General features: G+C 36.8%; 1 protein-coding gene across 2 annotated transcripts in view; it reads left to right on the plus strand.

The window, feature by feature from the left end:
* doc2b (double C2-like domains, beta) overlaps positions 1 to 18,376 on the plus strand; it is a 260,480-nt gene that overhangs the window by 147,876 nt on the left and 94,228 nt on the right. The window contains exon 3 of one of the 2 annotated variants that reach the window (XM_030154266.1): positions 5,969 to 5,992. The exons of the other annotated variant lie outside the window; for it this stretch is intronic. Within the exon in view, the coding sequence (XP_030010126.1) occupies positions 5,969 to 5,992 (24 nt within the window). The remainder of the gene's footprint in view (positions 1 to 5,968; positions 5,993 to 18,376) is intronic. 2 annotated transcript variants of the gene reach the window in all.

Consider the following 18,376-nt stretch of genomic DNA (forward strand, 5'->3'; position numbering starts at 1 on the left):
TGTCTTTGCTTTGGCATCTGTCACAAAACGGAAAGGTCCTCCTTCAGGTCTACAGAAAAAGATCAGTGTGCCATCCATAGGCCTTGGTCCTCTATTTTGTGTAGACATATTTCTTCCTGTCTTCTCACATGGATCTGAAGAAACAGCTATGTGTAGAGGCTTTCTATATCAGCGCCTTCCGTGGTAGAGAAAAATTTCCTGTCATTACAATGAATCAGACAGTCTCACTATTCAGCTGCTGATTCAAGACATGTTTATTCAGCAGCACCACCTACACTACAACCTACCTTACCACTTCTGCAGTCGTTCATTGTCTTCATTCTCCTGCAGACTGCCCTGTCATTGGCCACTATGCCCACACACCATGTGTAGGTGCTCACATATACAGTTTTGGGCTCTTTTGTGTTCATTCTGCATATTTGCTTCTTCCTTCACGTCACTGCTTCTACATAGAACAGGCTCAATAAAACAGCTCCTTTTTATTTGTAATCCTCGTGTTACAGCACGTGGTAAAACACCTGACAGTATATGTAGAATTCTTTATTTTTTTTGTTCAAATTGTTTCATTTCAGCTGTAAATATCGATGAAGTGTCCAACAGTGTTTCCCACAGGGCTGTTTGTAAAAGATGGAGTTAGAAGCTTCTTTGTCAAGGCCACAGTAAAATCAATGTTGGGTCATATTTTAACTGCAGATACCGGTGTTGACAAGCTGAAAGAGCAAACATCTGGTAAATAATCAATGAATTAGATCAGTGATTTATGCGCTCATCTTCTCCTTTCCCTCTTGCTGTGCCATCAGGTTAAAGCCACTCTAATCAGTGTAATGGATCAAATGACTGCGTAATGTGAAAGGTGTCGCTCATAATGATGAACTGTCACTCTATAAAACTAGCATCACCAGTTAGATGTATTCAGCAGGAGGGCTCTGATAAACCCACCGTAAACGATCCACCCATCACGCCAACCACAAACGACCAGGGTGTGAACTATGGGAAAACCGGAGGGAGCATGTCTCATCTTAATAAGGCATGAGCTCCCCCGAAATCTGCTTAATGACAGTATCCAAAATGCTGACAATAGGCAATTTTTTTCCATGCATTTCTGTTCTGTATCTTAATCGCTGATCATGTGGGGAATTTCAGGATATTACTGACAAAGGCTTCATGTATTAAGCTAATTGATTTTGATAAAGATACTGGTATACATATATTTTTTGCCAAGAATAACATAAACTTAACTCAAAGGTTAAAAAAGAGAACAAATTTCATTGATGCTAACTTTCCTAAAACAAAACGGAAGAACTTCTCCAGTTAACTCTGTATTTATCTATAATAAAAGAATTGTAAACCAACCATGAGGGTATTTTAACAGTGTAGCTAAGGAAAGCACAGCTCATTTGGATAAACAGAGCCACCTCCTAGTAATGACTGAACATGGATATTTTTCTAAAAATAATCTATTCACAATATCTTGGTTTTGCAAAATATCTTAACACGATTACAGAAAAACAGCCATAAACCAGTACAAATGCTCGGACAAACAGATGTTTCTATTGTTCAAACTGTGGCCAAAGTGGATAAGACTGGACGGAGCAGATGCAAAAGCTTTAATCTGTCATGACAATGATCATGAACAACAAGTTAATGTATAAACTTCAGCTTGTTGAAGGTTATTCTTTACATGATATGGATGTGTCCATAATGCCAGTCCATGCTGGCCTCAGTCTACTGCAGGTCAGACATGGGTTTATACACCTGGATTTGATGTTTCATGTGCAGTTTCATTGAGCAAAATGAGCAGAATGGCTGTGATGTGACGTGAATACACACCCAAACATCCACTTTAGAGTGTTTTTAAAAATCTCAGCCTGACCTGAAATGTTTTTCCAAAAAGCCCCCTCATATAAAGGGTCCTTCAAACCTTTATTAATGTTATTAGTGACACCTGTGCTCTTCCTGCTGTTACAACTCAAAGACAGCGTTTTATTGGCCATCTGCTTCCACTGAACCTTCAATAATGTGAAGTTTCTATCAACTGTACCATCAGAATTAGTGACTGAGCACAGCAGGATGTGTCAGGCTCCAGTAAGTATAAAAGCTGCTCTGGTAACTCTGTCATTTTCCCTGTCCACAAAGATACAGACAGAAAATCGTCACTTCAGAAAGTGGTCTTATGCATTTATGAGACGCCCAAATTTAGAGAAAAATGTCTGTCTTGCAAAATATCTGCATCAGTGTGGAAGGGACATTAGTCTCAAGTCATTCTACTAATGGGATCCAGTCTCGTGTAAACAAAGCTGATTCAAGACCAGTTTGCATCTATCCTCTCAGCGGCTAAACAAATGCCGCTGATGAAGCTGCATGAAGAATTTAAAGATATGATTATAAGAAAGGCAATAGATCAATGAGATGGTATGGCAGAAGATTGCTGACAGACTGAGTGCACTAACTATAAAAGTGTTAGGTTCATATCACTTGTGTCTTTCATTTTATTATATTAATCTGTGCTCTAATGTTCCATGAAGCACTTTGAATAACTATTATTTAGCTCATCTATATTATCAGAACTCTCTTTCTCCTGATGACCATTGTTTTTGGTGCCAATTTGAGGCAGATTAGGGTGCATATTTGTGGTAAATGAGTTGTAAATGCAATAATATATAGTTAAAAGTTTTTGACTGATTTTGGAGACAAAGTGGTGACACGTGAGATTCTTGGACTTCTTTATTTGTATTACATGATTTTTTTTCCGTTTAATTTTATTGTATGAGTAATGTGAGTACAGAAATTCACCTGTTTGTTGGGAGTTTATTTCATTCTTTAGCATGCAAATAAACTAAGCGTGACAGTGTCATCCAGAGCAGACTTGTTCACTTTCACAAAGTACTATGATAACTCAGCGGGAATTCATGTAAAAACCACAGCAATGGGACAGAACTCCGACTTACATGAAGCAAAGTTAATCCTGCCTAATGGAATAGCTCCCATGTGTATTCTGCAGCTAAAAACAATCTCAGACTGCATGTATGATGGATAACATTTGGGTCCTGCTTTAGTTGTTTTTATGCTCAGTGTATAATATAGTCTTATGTCTGACCTGGAATATGAACTCATTGTTTGAGCTGATAATCCTCTCTGACCCTCCTGGAGTAGCATCTGTCCCTTCGCTTAAAAAGATCACAAAATGAAATATACATCAGGAAAGATTATAAAAGCAAAAAGGACAATAAGTCTGCTTCAGTCTGGTCTCAGAACCAGACCTGGATCCAGGAGGATTAATGTCAGCGTTAACATTTCACCACTGTACGTCCTCAGCAACGGTTCAGTGCAACCAGATCTGTTGGTGATTGACTGAGACCAGGTCAATAGGAAGCCTTATCTCAGATGTTACTGTCTGTTCCTGGGAGTTACTGACGCTAATGGGGCGCATACCTGTTACTGATCCACCTTAGGAGTGTCTTGGTATTTCTTGTACAGTTAGTGGAGTCAAATGTGTTAATGAGACAGTCTGTTCTGAAACTTTCTGAGGATGACAAGTGAGGTTAACTACTTACAAAAGATCTAAGGGACTTGACTTTTCATATATGTTGCTGATAGGAAGCTAAAGGGTAGACTGTTGTGTGGAGAAGGGGTGGGATTAAATAAGTTATACTTCCTTCTACTCCTTTTCGCATGTGCAAATGAAGTCATGAATATGTATAAGATTTTTTTTTGTTTTCTTCCATGACTTCTTACTACATGTTTTATTTCTAAGGACTAAGTAAGATTACTTTGTCTTATTGCATATTCAAAATAAACTAAATTTAAAAAAAAAAACAAAACAAACAAACAAAAACTGTGTTTAGAAGCTATGGCATCATGGTTTCCAAGCCAGATGTTTGAAAAAAAAAAAAAAAAGGTAGTGCGTTTTTATATTCAGTATATTTTCATATGTTCTTATTCCAGTCATATATATTCATAAAATAAAGTGTTACTGTACAGCATTTGTATCATTATGGCAAAATTAACCTGACAGTGGAATAGAGATAGACTGATATATAGATTTTTTTCAAAAGCGGCAATCAGCCTTAATTTTTTTTCCCGATATTTGATCAGTAGTAAAAATGTTACAAGATGTTTGATCAGGCACCTGTGTGGGTGGGCAGCACTTGAAGTTCAATACATGTTAAAAGAGTACTATGTGTACATGTATTAACAATTTCATTTATATTGCTGCAAACAAATCTTAATTATCTGAGTGTTTCAGTTGTATTTTATGGTCAATGTGCTTTCAAAAAAATCTCTAATCTCTAAATATTGGCCTCAAAAATCAGCTGTAGATCTCGTCCATCGGCTGACCAAATTTTTTTTAAAATCGGCATCTACCTTAGAAAAACCCATATCGGTCGACCTCTACAGTTGAAGTAAAAATATTTATATTATTTTGTTTTTTTTTTATAATAACATTTTCATTGATATTATTCATGCTTTTGTAACAAGAATAATTAGAAATACATGCTAGATAAAGCACCTTATAAATACCTGCATTGGTTGTTTCAGGCCATGAAAAAGTGAAAAAAAAAAAAGAGCTTCTCCACATGCCATAGTATAGTTGACACAGCCAATGTAAATGGCATGATGTAAACATGGAGCAATTAGCAGCCAACAATTTACAATTCTCCTCAAAAGCAGCTAGAGCGGGAGTAAATTGGTTAGAAAATGTACCTGCTCAGTGTGTCAACAGGCTGTATTAACATAACTCAAAAACACATTTTACCTGAATTATTTAACCTCCTGAGACCCAGGAAATGTCAGCAAAGTACAAGCTTTTTTGTTTTTTATTAAACAAGTGCCTATATTGGAAACATCATGATGCAACAGTTTTTTCAGATGCAGTTTTTAAAATTTTTATGGAATGTCCTTTGTGGTGGACAGCTTTCTTTTCTTTTCTTTTCTTTTTTTTTTTTTTTTTTTTATGAAGTTGTGAAACTCTTGTCCACAAATGTGAACAGAAAACTCATATCTGGGTCTTAAGAGGTTAAATGAATTGATAGGAATAGTCATTTGTAAGTCAACAGACATTTTATATCAGTAGATGTTTTTGGTCATCAGCTGCTGGTGAGGTCTTTAGGGGTTAACAGTTACGGGCCTCCCTAATCTGAATGACAAATGGCATGGAATAACGAATGACCGCTAGGGTTAGGGTTAGGGTTAGGTCATTTGTTATTCCATGCCATTTGTCATTCAGATTAGGGAGGCCCAACAGGTACAGAATCTGTATGTTTACCTATACGAAGGAGAAACTTGAAAACAGCCTGTCACCTAAAAGGGTTATTGAACAAGAAACAGTATTGAGATTATCCTAAAAAACATCCATGTTCTTCTCCTTTTTCTGTGGGGATTTAACCCCCTAGATGAAAATACAACTTGATTGTGTTGATAGGTATATATTTGAGCTGTGAACGGAACCTGGCTGGTACGTTCCCCCTCCATCTGATCTCCACACTGCAATGACCTAGTCTGTCTCCTGATTTACTGCTCATACTGGGACATAATGTTGGTCTTTTTATTCAAGCTCATTTTATTGTTTCATGTATGTTATTGCATTTGATTTAAATCCAAATGTAGATAAATGGTGCAACTGTGCGATGAATCTTACTTAAGACTTGACTGCATCAACACACCTCTCACATTCAATGCAAGTTTAATCAATTTTTCCTCTCAGTCTGTTTCCACAGAAGACATTTTGGCTCTGAGTTGTGTAAACCAAGTCATTTTATAAAGAACACACTCATGGCATGTTGTCGTTTTTCTGTCTTCTTTTTTTTTTTAATCATTTCCTTCACAGCTATTGCTCTTTTTAGTTGCATGTCTGTTTATTTGCTTTGTCTTTTGTTTCTCATGCTATCTTCTTTGTTTCTTCCACCTGACTCTCTTGCATGCTCTCATCGTCTCTGTGTGTCGCTGCTTTATGTTTGCTGGAAAACAGCTTCCTATCCCCAGATACAAGAAGGTAAGCCAGTGAGATAAGCTCATATCCTCACCAGTCCCCTCTAATCAATAGTCTAATTTAAACCAGTGTCAATCAGTAAACCCTGATTCCACCACCAACCCCTAGCTAACACCCACCCTACCACCTCTCACTTATACAACTATGTGATTTCATTCCAGTGACATAATAATGTGATTTCTTTTTTTGTGAATAAATGTCTAATGTTCTTTTAAATAATAATGCTAATGTTTGTGGCTCTGTCCTCTACTACAGTTTTTTTAAGTAATCACTGACCTTAACAAGTCAGAATATTGATACTGAACCTGTTCATAACAAGAAGTGATGAGAAAATGCAAAGACTTGTGGGTATTGACCGCATTGGACTCAAAGATAACCAGTTTACTTAGTAAGCTACTTAATTAAAGAAAGATTCACCCTTTAGATAAGAGATCTATCTGTAGATTATTTTAATAACTAATCAATTCATTGAATAAACACAAAAGACTCAATTCTCAAAGATCAGTATTTAACCCAAAGCAATATAGGCTACAGACAAGTCACTAATGATTACATTCCCGCAATGGCTTTGGGTATAGCAGCAATTGTGGGCCCCATGAAAGGTAAACATTGTGGGCCCTTCATAAAATAAACTATCTGTAAATTTATCGTCGGAGCAGGGGGGTGGGACGTATATATGTGGAGGTGCCTCAACTACCGTAACTGGCGTGAAACTGAAAGTGAAACTTAACTTTGGACGTCCGACTCCCGGCTTCTATGCCTCTCTTTTACTCCGGAGCTTACATGAAATTTTCACAACTTCTCACCTACAGCCACTGGGTCCCCTGGGAATGCTGGGCCCCATGAATTTGTCATGTTTACCCCCCTTTATGGCGCCTCAGTTTAGCAAGCACTTGCCCGCTACATAGACTTGCTATGGCTAGAGACTAGCAAGCAGTGACGTGCAGTGGGGTTCATGGCTGGGGAGGCACTGACTCTTTCAGAGCCAGATCTACAAATATATGGTGGCCTGAGAAACTTGAATAGAGAGAGTGAGCAAAAGGAATGGCCTGGGTATATGGGCTCTGCATCAAGTCAGCATAGGTAGACTGGCAGGAACTCAACAGGAAACCTTCAAAAAGAGCCATTTCAAACTAAAAATAAAAAAAAGTTTATGGTCTTACCTTTATTTGTACATGAAATCCATGCGCCGATCCTGGTGAATTAAAGTGTATAAAAAAGAACGAAGAAGATTATAAGCGCATGAATCTGTGGACTCACAGGCGCCATCTATCATGAGGCAGGGGTACTGTTTGCCTCCCCTCGTGACTTTTTCACTGCGGTTTTAAGATTAATCTGCGAGCCTAAACACATCACAGAAATACATTCCATACGTTATGCAGATTATGGAAGGATAGAGCATGTAATCAGAGTGTTTGAAAGCATTTTAACTGCGATATACAGAGGGACAGCGACACAATATTTTCATCGGATACCAGCAGAGTTCATGAGGGGAGGAGACAGTTCTCCTGGAGGCACAGCACAGCGCTGCCTCACAGCGCATCTCCTCCCTGTATTTGAACGTAGCATGCGGAAATTCTGCTATTCTAATTGACAAAAAAAAAAAAAAAAAAAATAATAATAATAATAATAATAACAATATTGGATTCGAACGGAAAATGAGTTTATAGGACATACCGGCTGTCAACTATCAACATTTATTATATTTTATAGTCAAGTTTTTTTTCTTTTCAAGATTGACAAGGGAGGCTCTGCCTCCCCTGCCTCCTCTGACTGCACGTCACTGCTAGCAAGCTATAGTCTTCAACCAACTCAAGTTATCTGGATAGTGTGTGGGCATGCCTCAATACTAACGTGCTCAAGACCCAACAAATCAACTGCAGATTTCATTGCCAACTCTTTTAAGAATAGATTTGGATCGATTTCATTGATTTGTTACTGCAGCGCTAGTTTGCACATACGCCTGGATATCATCAACTCTTTATTTTAAACATGCAATTGATGATTTTAGAACATTACTGAGTATTTTGAAGTACAAATACTACATATGACTCCTTTACTGATGGACATTTGGCTCAGATCAGCAGCATCCTAAGTCTCAAACTGTCCCTGAAACACTTATAACTCGCTCCCATCAGAAGAATCACAACTGGTTAAAATGTTTATGAAGACGTTGCATATTAAATCTGGTCATTATCCCAGGATGAACTGAAGTAGGGTAAATAAGGAGAAATAAGAATAGAATAGAATAGAATAGAATAGAATAGAATAGAATAGAATAGAATAGAATAGAATTTATTGTCATTGTGTGTACAATGAAAGCGCTTTTCCAGTCAGTGCAACAATATTAATAAAACACAAGTAGCCCTACTTCAGAAAATAAGAATAGATTGAACATAAAAATCACAAAAACTAAAACTGAGATAAGACAATAAAATGTAAAATTTTACAAAAGTAAGATAAAAATAGAACTAAGAATAAAAACAAGACATAAAATACAAATAGACACAATATTTACAGTATTAACATTATGTAACAGTCTGTATACCTGTGAATAATATTAACAATAATAACAGGATGTATTACTAATGAAAACAGTATGTACAGTATATCTATGAACAGTATGTATACATACGAACTCAAGTCTATATAGAAATAGTGCATTTTTGATAAATATTGAATAAATATTGCATTGATATTGTAGAACAGAAGATTATTGCATGACTTACTGCACATAATTCACATTTTGTAGGGTTTTGCAGGTTCAAACCACAAGAGACGAGTGTTCATGTCTCATTTCAAACAAAGTGTATACTGTCACTTTTAATCCTTGTTCTCGTGTTAGCCCTTACCTCCTCACCACCCATTTCTAACCGACCTGTTTTCAGCCTGAACCTAGCCAAACCTGAATCACAGTGTGGTGTTAAACATCATGTTGAACATTTTCATGTTTTCAGGAGAGTTCAATGTCATTTCTTCTGCTTCCAGTACAGGTCCAGTCTAGTGTCCTACAGAGACATTGGACTGACAAATCTAAAGTCTTTCATCTGTTTTTTTGTTGTTTTGTTTGAATCCTTGTGGTTGTCACTTCATTAAGATCAGGTGAACCAATGATAAGGAAAACATCCTCATTGCTGGACATTTGTGACTTCATTACCAATCCTCCCTGATATTATGCTCATCATTGTATTCATATGTAAACAGTAGCAGGCATGATTCCCAGAGCTAGCTACATTTCACATTTATACATCAGGATTATTTACATTTTTAATTAAACCACATGTGGCATTTAACATTTAGTAATAGGTGCATCACTGCTTAACATGGCATCCTCAAACCATTTTTCTGATTACTGATTGCTGTGTGCAGGGTGATTTTGGTTTCTTTTTTTATTTTCTTTTGGAAGGAAGAGAAAATTACTCCATGTGGACTGGAAAAGGTGATTGAATGCCTGCCTCACAGCGTGGAAAGGACTCTGGAACATTTAATATATGAAACAGCAGCATAGCAGTTGAAGTATGCATTTAAAAGGAGCCTGCAGACCTTAAAGTGAACATAACACGAACATAACAGTGAATTGTGTCAAGAAAGCCTTAAAGAATTCAACAGAATGAGGCCTGTTGCACCTTGTATAGGTGCATTTAGTTCATAAAGTCAAAAGCATTTCACCACAATTAAAACACAGTTCAAAGTTCTACACATTTAAAACTGTAGATATTAGTTGTCTGATGGAATGTCAGATATATTAGCTTAAACACAAAAAATACTGAACTGGAGAGCCATGAGTGTCTTGGGCGAACCATCATGAAGTGATATACACTGTAGGTGTGAACAGGGTTTTTGTTGTTGTTTTTTTTAATTGTCCCCCTTTTTTGTTTCATAAGAGCACACTTAACCTCCTGAGACCCAGGAAAGTACAAGTTTTGGCTTTTTTAAATTAAATAATTGCCTATGTTGGAAACATCATGATGCAACAGTTTTTTCAGATGCATTTTCAAAAAAAATTATGTAATGTCCTTAGTGGTGGACATTTTTGTTTTGTTTTTGTTTTTAGCTTATTAGCTTACCGGCCGACAGGCCGTGAGCTATTGTCATCATGCGGCGTCCATCGTTGTCGTCTGTCATCCGTTACAAAAATTTCAATCATCTTCTTCTCCGAAACTACAATTCTGATTTACTTCAAACTTGGTATAGAGCTTCTTTATGATGATGTCAACAAAAGCTAGTGAAATTATTTGGATCCGGATCTGATTCTGGATTTGGTGCGACTTTGAAAAATTTCCCCATTATAACAGATAGGAAGTGGATTGATACAATAAATCAGTAAGTATCAATGATATCAAGTTGGAATTTGAATTTTTTTACAGATCTGATTGGAATATGACCAAAACATGGACTATTCCTGTAATGTCATAAATAGTTAACATTGTCTTCATGGAGATAAACACTCAAATCTGTCTCTGTGCAGATTTTTTTTTCCCAGCCAAATCAGTGACACATTATCAATGCCTGAAGTGGCATTAAAACGAATGTGTCTCAGTGTGACCTTATGACATCGCCCTCACCTCTAGGGCTCCCCTCTTAAAGGCTTGGGATCATCGGTGTTGACGTTCATTGGTGATGAATGGGACCCATCTGTCGCTTTTCCACAATTCCTACCCTAATCTGCCCCATATTTGTCTAAAGAAGCCTTGACCTGAGCACCTACCCTGATCCCAGGTGGTTCCAGAGGTATTAACCCTTTCTTGAGTACGTCTACAGGTCAGCTCAATCTGAATGAGATCAATGGTGTGTTTCATGCATCCTGTTATCTGCTGCTTGTGATGATTGATGGTTCTTCCACCTGCATGCTACCACACCAGTCAGATATGGTAATGAAGACATATGCCTGTGCTGATGAAGAAGCTGATAGTGGAAAGAAAAACATAGACAAGCAATACATCTTAGACAATGGAGACAGGAGCTCTTACATGTTGTGAGACATACATAAGATGAAACATTGATTCTTGTATGGAAATTGTGTCAATGAAAGGCCAGAAGGAGAAACCAGTATGCAGCACATTTATTTATTTATCAATTTTTGATAGTGTATTCCTGTAGATCCTCAGTAAATAGTGTTAATTTTTAATTTTTGACATCTGAATTGCCACAATATCAGAATATTAACATATAAGAAACCACAAGAAGCATACAGGCACAGAACAGTCATAGCAAAATTATCTCGAAGGTTAAAAGAAAAACAGTTAAAACTATTAAAAATGACTTCATCTTGTGGTCATCAGATTAGTCTTTTCCCAAAACTAATTCCAGTACAAATCACGTCAAACACATCACCTTTATTTTATTTTTATTTTCTCATTTAATCACAAATCACACATCTAAACTGTAATTTCATAGAATATGAACCTACCAAGTCCCAAACCCCTCTGAAAACCAATGGAAGATGCCCTTCCATAGAGATGTGTACTTGACCATGAGTAATTTTTTAAATTGCAGATGACAGGAGAAACAGTAAAAAAAAAAAAAAAAAAAAAAGATTTAGCTTTTTCCTGGAATAATTCAGTCTGTAGTTGCATAGATCATGTCTGACATTGACCGAACAATCATGTCCTCTTTAAACATTCATCCCAGGCCTCCTTGTTCAGTTCTACATTCAGCTCATCTTCTAAAGTCTTTTTAAGTCGTAAGATATTCAACAGAAATACTGACTCTTGAATGTCAGGATCAAATTTATTTATTGCCTTCAGGGACTCATGCTCTGTCAAGATTTCAAGGCTGGGATCTTGTTTTCTGTCATAATCTTAAATTTGTAAAGAAACTCTAATGGATGGATGTTTTAGTTGTGCAAATGAGACAAAGTTCTCTCTAACTTAAGTCGCCTGGAACAGATACCGCTGTGTTTCTAGGTAGAGAACACTCAATCACTGAGGCTTTGATTTGCATAAATAGAGGCCTCCAAATGCATTTTTGGAGCTTTAGGGCCAGATCCACTGATGATTGTACAGCTTTTGTGGGTGCAAATGACACAGAGAAACCCATGTAATTCACACAGTGCCAGAAAAGGATGCAGTTGATCCAAACAGAGCTGCCAAGCAGAGAGCACTCATGTTGTGGCTGTCATTTGCAGGCATGTGAGTACTAAGCAGAACATCAAAACTTATGTTTCTGTCAAATCCCAGAGACATTTAGTGACATATAGCATTATTTTAGGAGTCAGACTTTAATCACGCATTCAGACTAGCCTGCACTAATACTGCATAATTGTCTTAAAGTTAATTCATATAGACCCAGAGCTACTCTTGTGTCAGATTCCAAATGCATTTTTCTCTATATTTAACCTTTCTTAAGTGATTAATCGCCATTTCTTATTATTTTGTCCTCTGTATTTTGCATTGTTTTCTGTGTAAATAATAATATTTTTTTCTGTTTTTATTTCACTGACCATGTAGATGTTCATAAAAGCTCACAGTAAAGTTGAGGGTTATTATATCAGAAACAGAAAACTGAAGAAAAAAATACTTTTCAGTCGAAATCCATCAATAACTGAACATAATCCAAGTGTCTCCATCCACTCTCATTGATCCAACTCCATGGGTTTTACTGGTGAATCAATGTTGTAGAAGGTGATAGTGTTTCCACGTTCACTATGGAGCCTCTGAACATCCAAATGGGTCATATCTGATGACCAGGAAAAGAGGAAAAACTGCATTTTACACCAGTTATTTCAATATATTAATAGGTTTAGTGGTTCAGAGGTTATTAAACATTTCAGATCAGTAGATGATTGTGGTTGCTGGTGGCTGTTTGGGTCTTTATGGGTTAAGTATGCACAGTTAGGAGTCTTTGTACAATCAGCCATAAAATGTATTGTTTTGTCTTATTGCAGATTCTTATTGTACTTCTAACTATAAAAGTACAAAAATATGACTTGATTGAGTCCTGCAGACAGCCCTGTGATGAACTGACATGTCCAGGGTGTGGGCCTACCCCGCCTTCGCCCATAAGTAGCTGGGATCGGCTCCAGCACCCCTGTGACCCTCTCCATGACAAAGCTGTTCAGCAGATGAATAAATGACTGAGTCCTGCAGAATGGACAAACAAGTGATATCTCAGGAGTAACTTTGGAGAATGATGTATAATTTGGCACAAAGGTTCTCTTGGACTAAAAGATAAACTGAAGAGAGTTTGCTTGGCTGAGTTCAATGTCAGTACTTGAAAAAGCAGAAGTTAATAATCAAAAAAGTCTGTCACTAATCATACGTTGTTGAGAGCACGGTATGAACAAATTATGGTGCCAGGGTAGCAGACACATTTGATTTAATTTATGATTTTTGACTGACTTGACAGAGCTGAAATCTGGACATATTTGTCAACAGAATGTGCAGTTTCAGAGATGTCAGTAACTGCTGTCAATCCACAGACGTTCATAAGCACCTGTGAATATTTGATTTGACAGGTTTGATCCATTCCTCATACAGTTGACTTACTGTTACTACTCAAAGCATGCTTCAGAAAAACAACCTCACCGCTATCCATCTGTGGCCATCTATATTTGTCCTAGTGGAAGTTGGCAACACAACACAAACACTGGAGAAAAGCCATTAGTAGTCACTGGGTCTATGGAGACAGACTGAAGTAAACATAACTGTTTACTTACAGAGAATCAATGAATGAACAAAAGACACGTCACTAACTTTTCCATAGTGATGCAATCACTCAGTAGTAGAGAAGAAAAACTACAACAGCCAATCCTGTTATTTGAGCTGAAAGGTAGAGAACAAATGGGTAATTCCGTCCCAAATCACCAGATTTTAGAGAAAGTTCCCAACTCACCATCTTAGATTTGCTTCATATTTTTTTTATTTTGATGCCCTTGTAACTAATAACAACTGTGCAAAATTTGAGGCCAATATCTCCACTAGTTTTGGAGATATTAAGCCTACAAAAAAGGGGCGTGGCCCCATATTTTAAGTGTTACAATCAAACATCCATAGTTAGTGGGCTAATAACTTTTGAACTGTTCATACTAAATGGTTCAAATTTTCACACCTAATTCCTGGATATAATAAGGCTAGGTACACTTATAGAGAGCTTTGTATGTGAGATATTTGCAGATTTATGGCATGCCAAACATGGCTTCCTGGAATGCACATTTGTCCATGGTAGCACTTTTGGCTCTGTATATCTCCAGATTTAATGACACCAAATGTCTGATTCTTTTTAATATATGAGACAAGTTATAGTACTGCCAGAAAAACATGTTATATCTGTGACAAAAATTATATTCTCTCATATATGCCCCTAAAAATGGAAAAAAAAATGTGTTGAGTCTGTATTTTGACTGCTTATAGCAAATGTCTGACAAGGTCTACCACAAAAAAAATTATATCAGTGAAAAGAACTAGGTCTACTTGATATATGTACCAATTATGAAGTTGGTGCTCTGAAGAAAACTATTTTATTCAAGCTGTTGAATATAGAAGGTAGAAGGTGAACCATTTGGTATGAATAGTTCAAAAATTATTAGCCCTGTAACTATGGATGTTTGATTGTAACACTTAAAATATGGGGGCACGCCCCTTTTTTGTAGGCTTAATATCTCCAAAACTAGGAGATATTGGCCTCAAATTTTGCACAGTTGTTATTTGTTACAAGGGCATCAAAATAAAAAATTATGAAGCAAATCTAAGATGGTGAGTCGGGAGCCTTCCAGTGATTTGGCACGGAATTACCCAAATGCAAACATCCAGAGGATAATCTGATTTAGGTTTAACTGAAAATCTCTTGAAACACTCGTTGCAGAAGTTGAGTGTGGCAGCATTGTATGTGTGTGTGTGTGTGTATGCATGTGTGTTTTTTTCTGTTAAAGTGTTGCCAATTGCACTCCAGCTCCAGCCTGAAACCATCACATCTACCGAACCCCCGTCCACGCTCCACTTCCTCTGCAAGATGACAAGGAAGCTCATAATTCCCCAAAACAAAGCGAGCACGACTTCATTTCACAGCATTTAAAGGCTGTTATTGAGAGGAACTGTTATGAATGAGTATGTGTGAGAGGGAGGTGTGTGAATACACTGATGCATGTTACCCATCTGCCTTTTGCAGTGGTCATTTTTCTTCAACCCTTGGTAATTATGATCAACTGAGTATTCACAGTGTGCTCACGCAATCAGCAGCGTGACGCAGCTGTCTCTTCATGCCGGTCCAAACCCACATAATGTGCCTCCACTCAGATGATAGCTCAGGTGTTTTCTGAAGGCAACAATATAGGTAAATGAAGGCAACACTTTAACCTCTCCAATCAGCTCTCATAGTGCCTTTTCAATACGTGTGATAAACAGTCTAAATGGAAAATTTTTAACATCCAATGCTGCATATAAATATTAGGAAATGAAAGTTTGGATGAGGAGTTTTCATTTGAAAAGCTTGCACATTTCTCTACTCAGTTTTTATTTCAATTTCAGCCAATCATAGTCATATTTGCCTTCCACATTGTGAGCAGGGGGGAATGTGTGCATACATGCACAGTGAAGTAATGGGAGGATATGGTTCAGAAGAGAGACACACTTGTGTTGTTCAATGTCTTAAGTGTCTCTTAATCACTTTACTGTATTGATAAAACATTTATGGCACCATTTTATATAAATGTATGTTTTTCCTACGTTTTCTGACCAGTTTCAAGCCTTCCTTTGCATGTTTTATGTTTGGTTGTTTGGTTGGATTTCAAAACTTGAAAACCAACATTAATAACCATAATGAGATTTTGACTTTTTTAGTTTTGCTCTTTATAAATACATCTGTCCCCCACCTAATCAGACATAAATTCAACGTTTAATGAGCTGCAAAACTATGTGGATTGTCTTTTTGGTGGTTAAATATTTGAAGGCCAACTAGTACACTGTCAGGTAAAATAGTCATGTAACATAGGTAACACCTGTATTTAGTTTCATTTCCATGTTTTGCCCTCTGTTGTGTCTGCCTCTGAGACACAGGGACTTCAGGGTGCATTCAGGTCCACTTTTCAGCCTGAAATCTACCTTGCATTGTATAGCGAAGCAAGAGTGACTTTACCTGAAGGGGGGTGAATATTGAAACTGGAACAATTTTAATATAATTGGTTTTTAGTAAAATAAATAAATAAATAAATTACAAGTTATTCACAATGTTGAAAAAAATGTGGGCTGATCTTTATATTCTTAAATTGAACTGATGAAACATCTTTCTTTTGGTTTCAGTCATTAGAATACTGTTCACCACTACCACTATTATTAAATCCTATAGTGTGGAAAATACTGATACTGATTAATAGAAAAAAAAAAAGTGATTGTATTTTTTGCCAAATCACCCAGAACTACACTGTTCTTCTATCAGTGTCTCCTAATATTACTCCTAGTGTTTCCTTAATATCAGTTCTTTTGTAAAATGTTAATGTTTGACAGTGTAATATTTCTTGTCAGACCTTCAACATCTCAGAATGTGCTTTATTTGAGTACACATCCAGAATACGTCCCAGTCTGTGTACCACAAATTCCCAACAGTTTGCTGATCCCATTGTTGCAACTAATTCTGGTGTCCAAAAAGAATTAATTACCCTTAATTTTCCTCCATTTAAATTCCATGCATGAGGTGGAGATGGTTATTAGATATGCACTATTTCACTGCATATTCCTTCCCATATGTCCTGTATCTGACTGTCTTGCACTGGAGCTGGTTCATATTCATATATATTATTCACAGAAAAAAGAGATCAAGCATATTTGAAGTCAGGCATATTATGCATATTTGAATATTTTACATGTATAGTTCAGCCCAGGTGTTCCTCAGATAAGGGAAGGGAAAATGTGAAACAAGGGTCATGGCTGGCCCTCAGATTGGAGCTGAAAAGTGAATGTTGACTCCCTTGTATTGCCTTATTTTCATAAAGTAGTGTAGACAGCAAAATCCCTCTGCTTCTCAGGATCGCCTTGCTTTTACAATCCCGGCAGCAGGGTTACAGACCCGGCTCAGTGCATGTATCTTTTCCTCCAATTACAGCAGTTTACAGTGGGTTTGTATTCAGCTGCTGCTCAATAGGACTAAAGAGAACAGCCTTCAGCTCATGTATGCAGCCCATCTCAGGCCTTGGTTTGTGTCTGCACGGTCTTGTACAATAAAAAGCATCATTTTAAAGGACAGAGCGGGAACATTTTCAACTTCTAAAATAAAGTAGAAACTCCTAGCTGTAACGCTTCAACCCTCTGGCATCTCACGACTCAACCATCAAAATAGATTTCAATTAGAAAAGCTCATTTTTCTTCTATCTCTGACACATCATTCCACTACTATTATTAGGCACAAACAAAGGCCTTTAGCAGTATCTTCATGAAAGTGCATATGTGAAACAAAGAGCAGGACTTTTACTAAATTCATCATGCTGTACTGTTTTTTTTTTTTTTTACTCATATCAGTCTTTTTACTTTGCATATTCAGTAGCCAACATTAAAAACAAAAAACAAAAAAAACAGACTTTACAAATAGTTGCTTAATGCACCTTCTCTCCTCACCTGTTAGAATGGATCATGATCATTTTGTCATGAAACCATGTTCATAAATCACTTGAGAAACACATTTGTTACAACATATTACCTGTCTGAGTCTAAATTCACGATCTGTGTCATATTTAAAGACCTGATGTGTCACAGCAGAGCGACAAAGCTGTTATGTTAATGTCCTGTTAAGTATCAATATCAAAAGGTCAAACTCCAAATCATCATATTGTGGCATAAATGACAAGATGCAAACCCCTCATTGGAAGGAGAAATGTCTTTTCTTTGCGTTATTCGTCAGACATTGAAATTGCTGCAAATATATATTCAAAATGAGAAGAATTTCATACGAATTTGTGAGAAATTTTATTCAATCATTACTCATAAATAGTAGAAATAGTGGTCTCTCAGATTCTCAGATGTAATTTTTGTAAAACAAAATACTGACCTTTTTATTAGTGGCCATTAAAGAAATGAATGTGTGTGTGCAGATTTTATGCAGATAGGATCTAAAGCTGTGTTTTTTAATACACACACAGTTGAATGGCATTTCACTGCCACTAATTCCTGCAGAGCACCACGCTCTGAGCCTCTATGAAACCTGATAATTCTGGGTGAATAGACGTTATATCATTTTTTTTGTGTGTGATTTTTGTCCATTAAATAAAGACTGCTAAAGCTAGTGGACAATGGCATCAGACTGATACAAAAATCTATTTTATTATATTATATCTTTGGATTTTTTTTGTTTTTGTTTGTTTTTGAAATGTTCATTATTTCTGACCGAGAAAATGAAATGACAAAACACAGCAGTGGCATACACACATTTTGCCGCTTTCCAATCCTACACCATCTGACATCC

The sequence above is a fragment of the Sphaeramia orbicularis genome, chromosome 14 (assembly GCF_902148855.1).
Source record: "Sphaeramia orbicularis chromosome 14, fSphaOr1.1, whole genome shotgun sequence".
NCBI classification, from domain to species: Eukaryota; Metazoa; Chordata; class Actinopteri; order Kurtiformes; family Apogonidae; genus Sphaeramia; species Sphaeramia orbicularis.